Source organism: Ylistrum balloti, unplaced genomic scaffold (assembly GCF_031769215.1).
Source record: "Ylistrum balloti isolate Yb309-2 unplaced genomic scaffold, AGI_CSIRO_Ybal_v1 Utg369676, whole genome shotgun sequence".
Lineage (NCBI taxonomy): Eukaryota > Metazoa > Mollusca > Bivalvia > Pectinida > Pectinidae > Ylistrum > Ylistrum balloti.
The window spans coordinates 712,035-728,386 of record NW_026781919.1 but is presented as its reverse complement, the minus strand read 5'-3'; the positions used below and the strand labels follow the sequence as shown (position 1 = coordinate 728,386).

Below are 16,352 nucleotides of genomic sequence, written 5' to 3'. Positions count from 1 at the left end.
CCAATTAAAAAGAAAGTTTTTAATAAATAAGAACTATCGTTAATTTTAAATACTTTCATCAATTCTTTCATCTTACTGTTTTTAGCGTGCCAGTAACGAGAACCACACACAGGTCTAGCTATTACGTGTAACATCGGTCCCTCTAACTGGCCGACATATTGTAACACCTATCAAGCCAATTCTGGACGGATAATTGCACTTGTATAAAACTCACGGATATAATCGTGACTATCCTACATCCGATACAGACCTTCAGACCACCTCCATATATCAGGTTCGTTAAATACAAATCGTAACATCATACATTTTTTTCTAGTGATATTGTTTATTCATGTTAAACAGAACTGGTTTAGTTTTGTTTGTTTGCTTTTTAAGTCTATTTCACAGTGAACAAGTTAAGGCCATTTTCAAGCAAAGACCTTTTGAAGTAGGTGATGGCTACATCACTGAACAACATGCGGGAGGCCCGTTCCATTTCACACACGGCAATTAGGGTAAAATGTCTCGCCAAGGACGCAAACATGGCGGTACGACTGGTTCGAACAGCCCGAAGATAATGTTTACAAAATTTAATGGGTTGAATGACGTCACACAATCGTGTCGCCAGTGAAGCTAGAATTGCTCACCTCGAAATTAATCCGTCGAAAAGGTGAATGGAATATTATACTTCTGTTCAGGAAATATTGAATCTATTGAACTCATCAAATAATTTCACTTAAAAAAATTCCCGCTGGGTCAAGTTTTATCGAGTTGTTTAATTCATTGTTGAGTTCTTAAATAACTCCAGCTCCACGCCTACAAAATGAATCAACTGAGCGTCGTAAACGGAAGGCAAATACAGCCCTCTAGTCTTCCACTCCAGTCTCATATGTAATGAGTATCTGAACCCATTGAAAGACCTATCCTGTCCATGAGTTATTCACTAATTACCACACACGATTAGTATGCAATAGTTCCTCTTTGGACCTACTGATCATGTGATAACTTTTTTGCTGTCTGGACTCACGACACAGCAGTACGCCTGAGATTCTCGTACCCCTCGGTACTCGGACGTGTTGAACATCCACCAGACAGAATCTCATCTAACGGCTGTCACATAATTCAGAACTAGGAAGAAATCACATCGAGACTTTCTAGTAAATCTATCAGTTAAGATGAGGAATGTGTGAGATTCTCTCTGTGGCTATCAAGCGCTGCGAGGATTGTGTCAAAGGGTCACACAAACGCTAACAAGATCAGTCAATACCATTCAGGGTCATATAGGAGCTTTAGTGCAAATCATATAGATTTTACTGAAGTCATTTTGCGGTTTTCAATATTCTTGAAAAGCTAACATTGAGTTTGTCATTGACTTTCTAATTGCAGTTTACATACTGAATTTGTCAAATGGACAAGAATTCATAATAATTCATCTTCGGGTCGGATGAGAACGTAATGAAGAGTGTTCACTGGGAAGATATCTGAGTTTTCACTGGTAATGGGAATTACCTAGAGTGTTTACTGGTAATGGGAATTACCTAGAGTGTTTACTGGTAATGGGAATTACCTAGAGTGTTTAATGGTAATGGGATACTGGTAATGGGAATTACCTAGAGTGTTTAATGGTAATGGGAATTACCTAGAGTGTTTACTGGTAATGGGAATTACTTAGAGTGTTTACTGGTAATGGTGAATTACCTAGAGTGTTCACTGGTAATGGGGAATTACCTAGAGTGTTTTCTGGTAACTGGGAATTACCGAGAGTGTTTACTGGTAATGAGGAATTACCTAGAGTGTTTACTAGTAATGGGGAATTACCTAGAGTGTTTAATGGTAATGGGGAATTACCTAGAGTGTTCACTGGTAATGGTGAATTACCTAGAGTGTTCACTGGTAATGGGGAATTATCTAGAGTGTTCACTGGTAATGGGGAATTACCTAGAGTGTTCACTGGTAATGGGGAATTATCTAGAGTGTTTACTAGTAATGGGGAATTATCTAGAGTGTTCACTGGTAATGGGGAATTACCTAGAGTGTTTACTGGTAATGGGAATTAGCTAGAGTGTTCACTGGTAATGGGGAATTACCTAGAGTGTTTACTGGTAATGGGAATTAGCTAGAGTGTTACTGGTAATGGGGAATTACCGAGAGTATTTACTGGTAATGGGAATTAGCTAGAGTGTTACTGGTAATGGGGAATTACCGAGAGTATTTACTGGTAATGGGAATTAGCTAGAGTGTTACTGGTAATGGGGAATTACCGAGAGTGTTTACTGGTAATGGGAATTAGCTAGAGTGTTACTGGTAATGGGGAATTACCGAGAGTGTTTACTGGTAATGGGGAATTAGCTAGAGTGTTACTGGTAATGGGGAATTACCGAGAGTATTTACTGGTAATGGGGAATTACCGAGAGTATTTACTGGTAATGGGAATTACCTAGAGTGTTTACTGGTAATGGGTAATTACCTATTGTGTTTACTGATAATGGGAATTACCTAGAGTGTTTACTGGTAATGGGGAATTACTTAGAGTGTTTACTGGTAATGGGGAATTACCTAGAGTGTTAACTGGTAATAGTGAACCTTTCGTTGTTTTGAAATATCGGTTTAACAATCACACTACCGTAAGCTACAGACTCTCGCCAGTAGTAATCAGATGGGACGACACACTGCACTATCTTCGAAAACGGACCACGCCCATTTCACCTAGACGACAGCATAATTACATAGTCTATACTCCGTGAGAAACATATAGGTTTATCGTATTTCCTCCAAATTCTTCACTTTATTACCTCCCACCATAAAAAGAGCTCCACAGTCGAAGCGGTGAAGTCTGAAAATAGCAGATGTGCTGTCACACATGAGCATCAATGAACCCTCCCCCCTCCACTGCCCTGTCACGCGCACATGTTTGACCACGCCTACTTTATAAATGACCTGCTGGACATTTGCCAATTTGGCATACTTGTGTGTGTAGTATATGTATAAAATCCTGTCCCCCTTTTTTAGTTTCCGTTTCGTACCTACTGCATCGCCTCATAACTTTATATCACTAGAATCATCAACGGGAAAGCCGAACGGACCTTCCCGCTGTATGGCGGAAATATCCGAATAGTTTCGTCGAAAACTCACGAGTACAAACAGCTACATACGATGACAATACGATGACAAAACGTTGTTCGACTATGTCAGTACTTGCCTTGAAGTAATCAAGATATGATATTTTTGTGCCATAACACTTTGTAAAACGATCTGTAAACACTCAGTTCATGTTTGGATAGTCACGCGACATATACCGAGCGATTTCAAAGATAAAATATACCAAACAACCAATCATATACAATGATGGCATGGAAATCGGAAAATGGACCCTTCTTTTTATAGTTTTAAGTCACAATCATCTGCAGTGAAGGATGATCACAAACTTTTTAATGTAGATGCGAAACGACACGAATAAAACTGTATACGTCGCCATTTACAATCGCCATTCAGGCTTCTTGTGTAAATGAGTTATTTTTAGACAATACGCGTGATTTTCTCTGACCAATCAATTATTGTCTTACATCGCGAATAAAGTTCTATTTGAGTGTTACGTTATTTGTTTATGCATGGTCTGCATTGTTACGTCATAATGTAATTTGTGAGTATGTAAATCAGTTGATACGTTTTTTTTTTATTTCCATCATTTCTGTGCATTAAAATCTGTCGTGATGATATCATAGAAGTCCGTCTGATAACATAAGTACCGGTCACAATTTATTTCTCATGGGTCGGGTTATCACGTAACAGTTGGCATCAAAAAAAGATAATGAATGACGGCAGGTACGGCACTTTCGAAAATGACATCTGGAAAGGTTTACGACAAGTAATGTCATAAACCTGACCTATAGTGTCGTAATCATCGGATAGCAGTTTCTGGCTTCTATAACACTATCTGTACCCAGTTCAAATATAGAGAAAAACACTGCTTATTTATCTTAATAAACATTTATGTATACTTTACAAAGCACGTGCGACTGACCGTACATCTGATAAGTCAATGTTTTACAGGCGTTTGTAACAAAGGTGCATGCTACACCATAACTAAATCTAACTTCGTGCAATTCAAAGTAAGACTACTGCATCTATTTATAATCTTACTCGTGGAAATAAAAAAAATCCTATATTACAGTTCTTATCATTAAGTAGATTTCCGGCCATTGAGATGTCACGTGATGTCGACTGAACTTCTCCTGGTCTTAGTTTGATAGACGATTTTCGTTTTGTCCTTGGTAAGTTTTACTTATGAAAGGTAGAAAAAATATTTACTTCTTAAATTATACCAAATTATAATTTTCTACCAAGGCTCTGCAGACTGTCGTTCTCAACATGGATTTCGCCGAAGTGCATTACATATACGTGTACATAGAACAGACACAAACAACAATAACAACAAGAAAATACCAACATGTCAATAGAATCATAATCAAATTCAATAAAACTAGGGAAAAATAAGAACCAAAGAAAGATTTACAATGAGACACCTGAAAAAAGTACAAGGTGAATAAGACCAGATGTTCATGAAGAGTAACCGTCTTCTGTTTCGTCGATGACACCCGACATGTTAATCTTGGTCAATTCAATAAGTAAAGACACGTGCTGAAATGTGAACAAGTTGAAGAACCCGGAATCAACAGGTATACTAACGAGCATTAAGCACGTCAAACTTCAAATCTGATTAAGAATTATATGTGGCCAGTCTTTATTTTTTTGTTTTCATTAGATACGGCATATGAAAAAGAGAAGAAGGTTTATTAGGAATGCACTGATATAGTGTATGCATCGTATATGGATAAGTGAAAGTCGAACCTATAAATTCGTGTTTTGGCTACCTCGGTTTTTATTTTGAGAACTTGACATTAGTTGATTTTATGACTGATGCCACAGTTACAACATTTCAAAGATCTCGCGAGTAAACTGAGCTTCTGTTCTCATTTCTCGATTTTGAGTTGTATGCACAGATTCTCACATTCTGGAGATTTTTGTCCTTGAAGGTATGATGTTCTACAAAGTGAAAAAAAATGATAACTCATATTTATTTGATATTATGATACATTTCTGAATATTGGTAATACAATACTAATAAACTATGACAACATGATCAATATAAGAATATCGACATACGATTATTCTGAAAGTACGAGGGCATTTTCTGTGCCTTTTAGCACTTGCTGTGTGAGTTAGAAAGACTGTTTTGACAGGCGTTATTGATTAGTCTAACAATATGAATATTAATTACTATACAAGTCACGTGATAGTCGTTAATTAGCTCAATAATTACTGACCTTGAATAAAATTTGCATGCATTTTGACATTTCATCAGGGCCATTGTCACGCAATGCAATGAATTATAAGAGATTTATGAAAGTAAGAAAGAATGCGATGAATTTTGTTAAAATTTGCACTTGTTGGCATTTCGTCAGTGATTAATTACCTGAAGTACTGTCTTGCTTACACCTATTTAATGTGTATAGATACATTAGCAGTACATTAAACGAAGATTCTTTACCTGTTTTGTAATGAATATATTATTACACCATCAGATAATTATGACAGGTGTGACAATTGTTGGTCTATTATGCAATTTCAAAGATTGTTTTTACATCGATTAGAAATTATTGATGAATTAATACTCAGTCATTAAAGGTTGATTTACTTATCGATAATGATAGCGTCATCAATTACTTAAATATAACAGTTGAAACCGCGCCTGTATTGAGTTATGTTCAAATACATCCGTCTCCATATCGGCCATTTCCGTGAGTGATTTCGTAGTTTACCGGAGTTCATCGGGAACTTCCAGTAGTTTTATTTTCGTAATGATAATCATCCGAAGATGACATTTATTTCTATGTTTAGATAAAAACGACGAGTATCAACTTGAAGATACCACGATGCACTCATATTCCTGATTTCAAAAATATTTTTTTTTGAAACCAGAATTTGCAGTGTACGATCTAATCATATTTCGTAACAGAGACAGAAATGAAAACTGAATGTGCGTCAGACTAATGATATTCAATATGATTGAGTCAAACGTAAAGTTATGACTATCTTTGAAAAATTTTGCCAAAGTTATCATGTTTACATGAAATAGAACCTAGACCTACCTCTTATTCACGTCATATGTTAAAAATAAAAATCCTACGACTCTTTTTTTAAATAATAAATTTCATAAAAGAAACTGATATCAGAATGGATGTGAAGGTAATGCGAGTACAGACAGTATCCTGTGTTTAATGCTGACATAGATTATAATACAAATCATAATAACAGAGTTTAATCGTTGAGCTGTTAAGAACTCTTTTGCTTTGAAGTCAATTTTAGTATGCCTATATTTTACTTTGATTACCCTTAACTAATATTGAAGTATAAAGTTCAAAACTTCACTATAGGAAGATCGTATTTACGATATTTAATTCACTTACAGTAAGCAGTTTTAAAGAAACAGTCCAAATTTCGCGACGATCTTTTTTCTGAATTCTAAAAGAGCTCATCCGCTTTTTGAAAAAACGTTTGAAACAAATGTTAAACGGTCTTAAAAAGAAAGCGGCTTGCGTACGATCACTTTCATATAGAAAAGTCGGGTTACATTTAAGATATGGTTAATTTGACGATATTTAATTTTCTGCTGTAGAGAACAGAGGTCTATCTTTAATCCTTAGCCATGTGGTTCGAGTTTTTATTGAAAAATTACATTTTAATGATATTCAGACCTGATGTAGAATATCAGTTAAATGGCTATTTCCGATCATACTAATTCTTGAGCCGTCGCCTTGTTATTAGTTAATACTACTGTCTGGCTGGGTTTACAAGACTCACATTAACACAGTTTGAAAACGATTCCCCCTCCCCCTATCCCCCCTCCCTACCGATCTTTAAGTCATTTGTTCAATCCATGGTAGATAAAAAACATCTCGCGTGCCTACTTTCACATTCAGTGTCTATAGATATCAAGCATTACAGATCTTCTTTTTTTTTTAATGTTGGCCCGACATTGTCACATGTTTAGGTCCAGAAACAAATAACTCGAGTTCAAATGTATTAAAAGCAAACAGCTTAAAACGCAATGTCATGTGCTGGAAAAACAGGGCATTGAGGAAGATTAGAGATATTACACATACTTCTAACAACACTTAACACTTAATGAAAAGTTACCGTATTGTTCCAAAAATCAGAAAAAAAAAACGTAAAGTGTTATTTTCTTCCACTTTCATTAATTTAATGGAATTAACATCAAAATAAAACAATAACACTGAATACACATTTGTTTCATTGGGTTATGGTTTCGTCACAATTTAAGTTGGGATTTGCTAATTAACTCAAGTCTAGCTTCGATTCGTTGTGAACCCAGAACAGGGCGAAATTTATACTAGTTATTTATGCCTGAGACGTGATGATATACAGAAAAAAATTAACAAGTAGAGATAATTATTTAAAAAAAAAAAGATTAAAATCATTTTGATGAAATAAAAAATAGATTATTTAAGAATATTCCTTTTTCCATTGAGATAAAACAAAACTAAGACAAAAAAGAGCGTTTAATTGTTTTTGAAGCCTTTGAAACGATGCAATAATTTATCGAATTCAGGACGAAAATGATATCAAGATACAAAATCAGCGTTTATTTCTACAATTTTTGGTCCCGAGGTTGACTTACATTTAGGTCGATACGCAACGAACCTTAGTGCGTCAGAAGATGAGCTATGGTGTGTTAGTACGGTGCTAAAACTGGCTCGCGGAGTGCTGACAGTCCGCTTTCTGATTTATATCAATGTAGACAGATTGAGGGTCTGATTTCGATCCCCTCATATCGCTAGCTTGGCAATATTTCTCCTCCTCGATCGATACATACAGTCTGTCGCAGGAAAAAAAACAACAGATATTTGAACGTGATGATTTTGAAGCGAAAATTATATTCTTTTAGTTTTAAGCAACGCATCATTAAATCTTCCAGTGCTTACTATCTTATTTTATTACAACGCTTCAGTCCGGGCGAGATAACTATGTTGAACGATGATCAATTTTAAAGCCTTCAGATATAGAGATTCTGTTGAGATCTATCTACCCGAAGATGATACATTATCAATTTCGTTAATAAAAAAAACATGTACATGTATTTAAAGAAGATGGCCAAAGATTGATTTAATAACGATCAAACAAACATTAAAGAAACGTAATTAAGTATTTATAACTACCGGGTAACGGAGGAGAGTATGAAAGGTCTGAAGTATTAACATTGTGGCACTGAGGGAACCTGAAGTTGGCTCACATTTATAGTTTCGTTTAAGGAAAGCGGAAATAATAATCAGATCCTAGTTCCGTTTAAGGAAAGCGGAAATGGAAACAAGACCCTAGTTCCGTTTAAGAAAAGCGGAAATGGGAACCAGACCCTAGTTTCATTTAAGAAAAGCGAAATGGGAATCAGATCTAGTTCCGTTTAAATAATCCAATGTGCGTAATTTTATCTTATTTCGCAACAGGAATCGAACCCATAGCCTTTCAGACAGAAACCAAGACTACCAAAGCTTTTAAAAAGGAATTGGTCTTATAGGGAACTCACATTTCACTTAAGTCCCCCAACCCTATACCTTTCTTTGAAGGTTTTTAGCAAAATGGCACAGCAATATTAGTTTGAGCCAGAGAATAAAACGTCTTTGAAACAATTATATCACATTCTTTCATGGTTCAAATTATAGCGGTTTCTGAAATGCCTGAATAAAAAAAAATGACAGAATTAATTAATTAATTAATCGGACTATGCTTTTCTTATTTATCACATATTCAATGTATCTATTTTGCAAAATTTATTTCAACCTTGAACAGTGTATCATGGGGAGACATAGAAGTCCTGTTTCATATTTTCAAACTTGCAAAAATGCTCATGTTTCCTCGTACATAGGTCGCGGAGTTCAAATTATTCGCTCGCATATTTCAGTGAAATAGCTGTAAATACTCGCATGAGTTTTACAGTGATGGAACTTTGTCAACTACTTTGTGATTTTTTTTCTTGTTATTATCATCAGTGAACATAAAACCCGGATCATAAGAACCTACTGGATACCGGATGTAACTTTAGTTATTACGGGACCGTTTTTACATATGTATCGCAAGGCAGGGGGTCTATATTGTAAACTGGCATCACCTAAAACATCGCCCAGTCTACACGTGTGACAACAATGGCCTCACCTAAATCATCGCTCTGTCTACACGTGCGAGAACAATGGCCTCACCTAAGTCATCGCTCTGTTTACACATGTGGCACATTTAAACCACCTCAAACATCGCTCAGTCTACATGTCGCGCTCAGTCTACACGTGTGACAACAAGGGCCTCACCTAAGTCATCGCTCTGTTTACACGTGTGGCACACTTAAACCACCTCAAACATCGCTCAGTCTACATGTCGCGCTCAGTCTACACGTGTGACAACAATGGCCTCACCTAAATCATCGCTCTGTCTACACGTGTGACAACAATGGCCTCACCTTAATAATCGCTCTGTCTACACGTGTGACAACATTACATCACCTAAATCATCGCTCTGTCTACACGTGTGACAACAATGGCCTCACTTAAATCATCGCTCTGTTTACACGTGTGACAACAATGGCCTCACCTAAATCATCGCTCTGTCTACACGTGTGACAACATTACATTACCTAAATCATCGCTCTGTCTACACGTGTGACACACTGGAACCACCTCAAACATCGCTCTCAGTCTACACGTCTGACACACTGGACCACCTCAAACATCGCTCACTCACCATGCGTGACACACTGGAACAACCTCAAGCATCGTACGTTCTATACGTGTAGCTCTGAAACACTGGCACAAACTTAAACATAGAACAGCCAACTTGTGAAGCTCTGATACACTGGCAACACATTATACATGGCCCAGCCAACACGTGCAGCTCTGATACACTGGCAACACATTATACATGGCCCAGCCAACACGTGCAGCTCTGATACACTGGCAACACATTACACATGGCCCAGCCAACACGTGTAGCTCTGACACTCTGACACCACATTATAAATGGCCAAGCCAACACGTGTAGCTCTGATACACTGGCAACGCATTATACATGGCCCAGAAAACACGTGTAGCTCTGACACCACATTATACATGGCCCAGCCAACACGTGTAGCTCTGACACTCTGACAACAAATTATACATGGTCCAGCCAACACGTGTAGCTCTGACACTCTGACAACAAATTATACATGGCCCAGACAACACGTGTAGCTCTGACACCACATTATACATGGCCCAGCCAACACGTGTAGCTCTGACACTCTGACAACAAATTATACATGGCCCAGCCAACATGTGCAGCTCTGACACTCTGACAACAAATTATACATGGCCCAGCTAACATGTGTACATGTTCAGTGACCACCCACCATCCATGGATATGCCTGCTGTATCCCTCCGTACTAAGTAACCGGCATTAATTGTGGGACAGTCCTTGTAGATTGAGGATGCTTTCTCCCAAGAATACCATCTTTATGTCGGAAGTATGCGACTCAAGGTGTTACCGTACCCTCTCTGATGCAGAATGGGAGAGGGAAGAGGAGGGTGTTCGTCCGTGTCTTTTATCAAGGGACACTGAAAAGACCGCAACAGATCTGATGGTCAAGTTATTACACTCGAAATATTGACATTTTACTTAATTTTATGCAGTTTCTTATTCCGGTGCTTTATTTCCACTCTTGGTGTCCTTCTTGACAAGATTTGGTCCTTAATTTTAAATAATTATCTTTTTCATTTATTCGTTTATTTATTTATTTATTTATTTATTTATTTATTTTTCTTACAGCGTTTATCATAATACTCCTCCTCCAGGAAGGATGAATATACGTTAAAAATTTAGTTCCAATAAGCCAGAACAATTTACTCCAGAAGTTCATAAATTTACCCCATGATATAAGAATTATTTATTCTCAGTAGATAAAATTCTAGACTTTGGACTGATATGCGACGACCGCCAATTCTGTTTTTACACTCAGCCACAAAAAGTGAAAGGCACAGGCGGCCTTCATGAGAGGTCGTGTTACATGTTAATAAACCCTTACTCAGTCGGTTATTACTGTTTAACGACATCATTTGATGTCATTAACTGTACAACAGGACGGTTCACGAACCTACATGTAGAGAATGCAATATAACGCTGTCTCATTGTAATTGTACATATATACTGCACCAGTCAATGACATAGCACACAGTATTGGCGTTGTAACAATGGTTGACGAGTTTGAAATTCATGTAAGTGTTTTGACTCTTCCAAATTATGACGTGAGTTTTTCAAACATATTCCAGTTCCGGAGATTTACCACTGACGAATTGTAGTCAAAATATTTCCGGTTCCGGTTCCGGTTACGGAGACTCGGCAACACATTTTCCACAATGACAAATCAATCGCTAAAACTTCTACCTATGAGGGTCACATATGCTTGAGAAATAAATATGGCGTCTTCCGAATGTATTTTATGAAGCATTAATGAAGTGAATTGTATATAAGAGTATGTAATAGTGATAGAGTATCGGGAAGGAAATAACTTTCCTTCAATAATAATGATTGAAAAATACGCCCTGTTGTACTCCAGCGTTTCATGCTTGAAATCCCGCTTTGTAAACAACAAACAACAACAATATCAATTATAAAACGCACACACACTCAAACACAACTATTAGAAAATACACATTAAGCATACAGCACCACTCTTACACATTAACTTATGCACGCTTGCTAATAAATACTATATTTCATTTTTTATTTCAATGATAATGATTACAAAATATGTCCTGTCGTTCCCTGCTTTAAGCTCGAAATTTCACTGTGTAAAAAAAAATCACACATACACACAATGACAGTAAGAAAAGTTAACGAAACATAAACTATATACATGTTAGACTAAGGAAGCATTACGTACATTATTAGTTTTAAATATCTATAAATAAACTTCAGGTGATGATTATTGCACGTGCCTTTGACCCTATGTCGTTTGTTAAGGTCATTGTAGGTGAACAGGATCGTTAAATAATTCACGAGTATTAGATCAATTACAAGAAATTAATCAATACCTGTGATCGATAATCTATAATAACAAGCCAAGCGCGGATAACAAAGAGACAGAGGACATTGATTAATCAATTAGCAATATACATAAATGGTAAATCGATAAAAAAAAATCAATTAATATTATTGATAAATCTTGTTTAAACAGATTTGACGTGAAAGTCACGCGTCAATTATAACCAATGACGTATTTCCAACTTCAATCACATATCTGTTATTGATTTTTATTGATTTGTGAACAAATGATCACCATGTTCAAAAGTCTGTTTTATCTGTCAATTTTTTATCTTGAAGAATTCAAGTATAAATTAATATCGACAGAGTGTCTATTAATAACTGTAATTAACTGGTTTCAGACATATTGAACCACAATGTTTGGACATTTTGAAATTCTAAGATTAATCCTAGAGACTGACGGACATATGTAGTTTGACTATATAAAGTAAGTTTTATTCCTTGTCATTCAAATTTTGTTTCTAATGTTGTAAAAATAAATAATTTCAGTATATATCACATTTGTGGTTAAGTGATAGCAAACTTTCACTGGTCACGGTATTGCAACAAACCAAACGTATGTGTTCTTTAACTCCGGATACTCCGGATACTCCGGTTTCCTCCCACAGCAAGACCCCTCGCACGCTTTCATCCGCGCCAGCAAAAATGGCCTATGATGTATTTGATTAGATTTCTCTCCCAAAGTTTCTAGCTTTTAAAGTTGTCGTCACCACATCATTGATGACGTCACAAAAGAGGTCATGTGAACATTGCACTGTATATGCATTAAAATAGTTGAATATGTGCTCATGAAAGCGATGATATTTTTTAAAGTTTCAAAATTTTCTGGAATTTTCGCAACCCCAAAATTATGATAGAATTGAGAGACCTTAATTCCTTCTTAGTAAGCCTGTATTTATCTTTAAACATCCATAATATCTTACCTAGACTAACTATCTCCTCATACTTTGAATATTTTGTGGATATTTTATCTGTTTGCTGGCGAAAACGATCTGTTTTCATTCAATTAAAATATGAAATAATCATAACATTCATCTGAAATATTGATGCATTTCGTTTCAATTTTATTACAGTTAAGTCTACATTTGTGCTTACTTCGATATCAGAAGTTGTTGGCAATCCTTCACGTGCGTTATCTCAGTTAATGCAGCCTTACCTTTAACTCAGCGTGAGATTAAGTGCGGATTAGCGATATCCGAACCGGGACCATATTCTCTAAAATAAAGATCTTGGATCAAAATTTAATTTCCTTTTTTTCATTCTATCGCCAGCATTCATACTAATATTTGTACCTTGATGAAAAATATCACTTCACATCTGTAGTTTGTTTTGAAGATGAAAATTTGACATAACATGGTGTTATAAAATCTGTTTTAAACTTAATATACGGGTTCATAACGGAAACCAGAACGACAAGATAGCGATCGGTTTTAAAATTAGTTTGTTTTCGTATCATGTGATGTTTTATTGCATGTCGCTCGAGGCGAAATCATTCATTTCATTCGTTAAATGGGGAAGTGTATGATTCTTACAGCGCCATGTATATCAAGATAAAGGAGAAATATAGAAAGGAAAAGCATCTCGTCCCGTGAGACTTTGTACAAGACTTATGTATAACGAGACATTATTCAATGGAAAGATGCAATTAATTGTATCTCGGTCAATTGTTCAAATCCGGAGAAGCGTCGGACCGGATTCGTATCTAAATACTAGTCACGCCACGCCCTTAGAAATCATTAATCGTGACATTTTCTAAAATATTGGTTCAGTCTTTTGAATGCAGCCAATAAAAAGTGTGAATAATCGCAGATTTTGAAATAAGTCTCGACAAATTTAAGTAATTATAAGAAAACATCACCTTCAAATCGTATTTAAAATCTCGCGGAAAGGTAAAAATATGTCATGCATATGAGCATGCAAGATTGAATTTCTAAAACGTATTTGAATCAATTACCGCTCTTTTCATTCTGGTTCAATTTATTGTATGAAATGTTTTCGGTTTTTACTTTCTTGATTTGAGATAAATTTTATGAAGATGATCCTATCACACATAGTGATCATCAGGCAGCCGTGATCTCTCCGTCGTGATTTATGTGGATCCTGTACGCGCGAGCTGTGTTCCTGTGTAGAGACCGAAGTTCAGTACAGAAGCGTAGGAGTACGAAGGGAAAAAAACACGCGAGCTGTATATTTACATTGTCATTATATGTTTGCGTATATGTATGAACTGTGTATACACTGGTACGTCGCTTCTGTACACCATGCAGTTAATCGTTTGTTTGAAGAAATGTATATCAGATATACACCACGTAATACAGTATTTATATCATCATTGACGGGTTCAAATGTATTTTATGACCATGATTTTTTTTTATCTCAAACGTGTCCTGATAACTCGACACGAATGAATATTACTCACCAAACAAATAGTTAGCAATTTTGTATGATATGTATATCCGCCAATCACGAAAACAGTAATCGGACGACTTCGAGATAAACCGAATTTTCCACTTAAGAACAACTGCCAAAAAGACGATTAATCTTTTCAACATATAAATGGAGACGTTGCTCATTGAGCTTTCGATGTTGTTTTGTGTGCAATATATCGATGTGGTGTTGTTCATTAAGATGTGTGGCTCTATATTGTAGGCTTATGGTTAATTAAGCTCTATACTCTAGGCCGATGGTAAATGTGGCTCTCTACTCTAGGCCGATGGTAAACGTGGCTCTATATTCTAGGGCGATGGTAAATGTGGCTCCATACTCTAGGCCGATGGTAAATGTGGCTCTATATTATAGGGCGATGGTAAATGTGGCTCTCTACTCTAGGCCGATGGTAAATGTGGCTCTATATTCTAGGGCGATGGTAAATGTGGCTCTATACTCTAGGCCGATGGTAAACGTGGCTCTATATTCTAGGGCGATGGTAAATGTGGCTCTATACTCTAGGCCGATGATAAATGTGGCTCCATACTCTAGGCCGATGATAAATGTGGCTCTATACTCTAGGCCGATGATAAATGTGGCTCTCTACACTAGGCCGATGGTAAATGTGGCTCTATACTCTAGGCCGATGGTAAATGTGGCTCTAGGCCGATGGTAAATGTGGCTCTATACTCTAGGCCGATGGTAAATGTGGCTCTATACTCTAGGCCGATGGTAAATGTGGCTCTATACTCTAGGCCGATGGTAAATGTGGCTCTATACTCTAGGCCGATGGTGAATGTGGCTCTATACTCTAGGCCGATGGTAAATGTGGCTCTATACTCTAGGCCGATGGTAAATGTGGCTCTCTAATGGTGAATGTGGCTCTATACTCTAAGCCGGTGGTAAATGTGGCTCTATACACTAGGCCGATGGTGAATATGGCTCTATACTCTAGGCCGATGGTAAATGTGGCTCTATATTCTAGGGCGATGGTAAATGTGGCTCTATACTCTAGGCCGATGGTGAATGTGGCTCTATACTCTAGGCCGATGGTAAATGTGGCTCTATACTCTAGGCCGATGGTAAATGTGGCTCTATATTCTAGGGCGATGGTAAATGTGGCTCTATACTCTAGGCCGATGGTAAATGTGGCTCTATACTCTAGGCCGATGGTAAATGTGGCTCTATACTCTAGGCCGATGGTAAATGTGGCTCTATACTCTAGGCCGATGGTGAATGTGGCTCTATACTCTAGGCCGATGGTAAATGTGGCTCTATACTCTAGGCCGATGGTGGATATGGCTCTATATTCTAGGCCGATGGTGAATGTGGCTCTATACTCTAAGCCGGTGGTAAATGTGGCTCTATACACTAGGCCGATGGTAAATGTGGCTCCATACTCTAGGCCGATGGTGAATGTGGCTCTATACTCTAGGCCGATGGTGAATATGGCTCCATACTCTAGGCCGATGATAAATGTGGCTCTCTACTCTAGGCCGATGGTGGATATGGCTCTATATTCTAGGGCGATGGTAAATGTGGCTCTATACTCTAGGCCGATGGTGAATGTGGCTCTATATAAATGTGGCTCTATACTCTAGGCCGATGGTGAATGTGGCTCTATACTCTAGGCCGATGGTAAATGTGGCTCTATATTCTAGGGCGATGGTAAATGTGGCTCTATACTCTAGGCCGATGGTGAATGTGGCTCTATACTCTAAGCCGGTGGTAAATGTGGCTCTATACTCTAGGCAGATGATAAATGTGGCTCTCTACACTAGGTCGATGGTGAATATGGCTCTATA

The 16,352-nt window shown here is 37.2% G+C and overlaps 1 protein-coding gene across 1 annotated transcript; it reads left to right on the top strand.

Annotated features, from left to right (window-relative positions):
* The first annotated feature begins 15,485 nt into the window (after positions 1 to 15,485).
* LOC132563865 (uncharacterized) lies at positions 15,486 to 16,148 on the top strand. The gene has a single exon (XM_060228626.1). It carries the CDS (start codon positions 15,486 to 15,488, stop codon positions 16,146 to 16,148), a length of 663 nt encoding a protein of 220 aa, XP_060084609.1.
* The last annotated feature ends 204 nt before the right edge of the window (positions 16,149 to 16,352 follow it).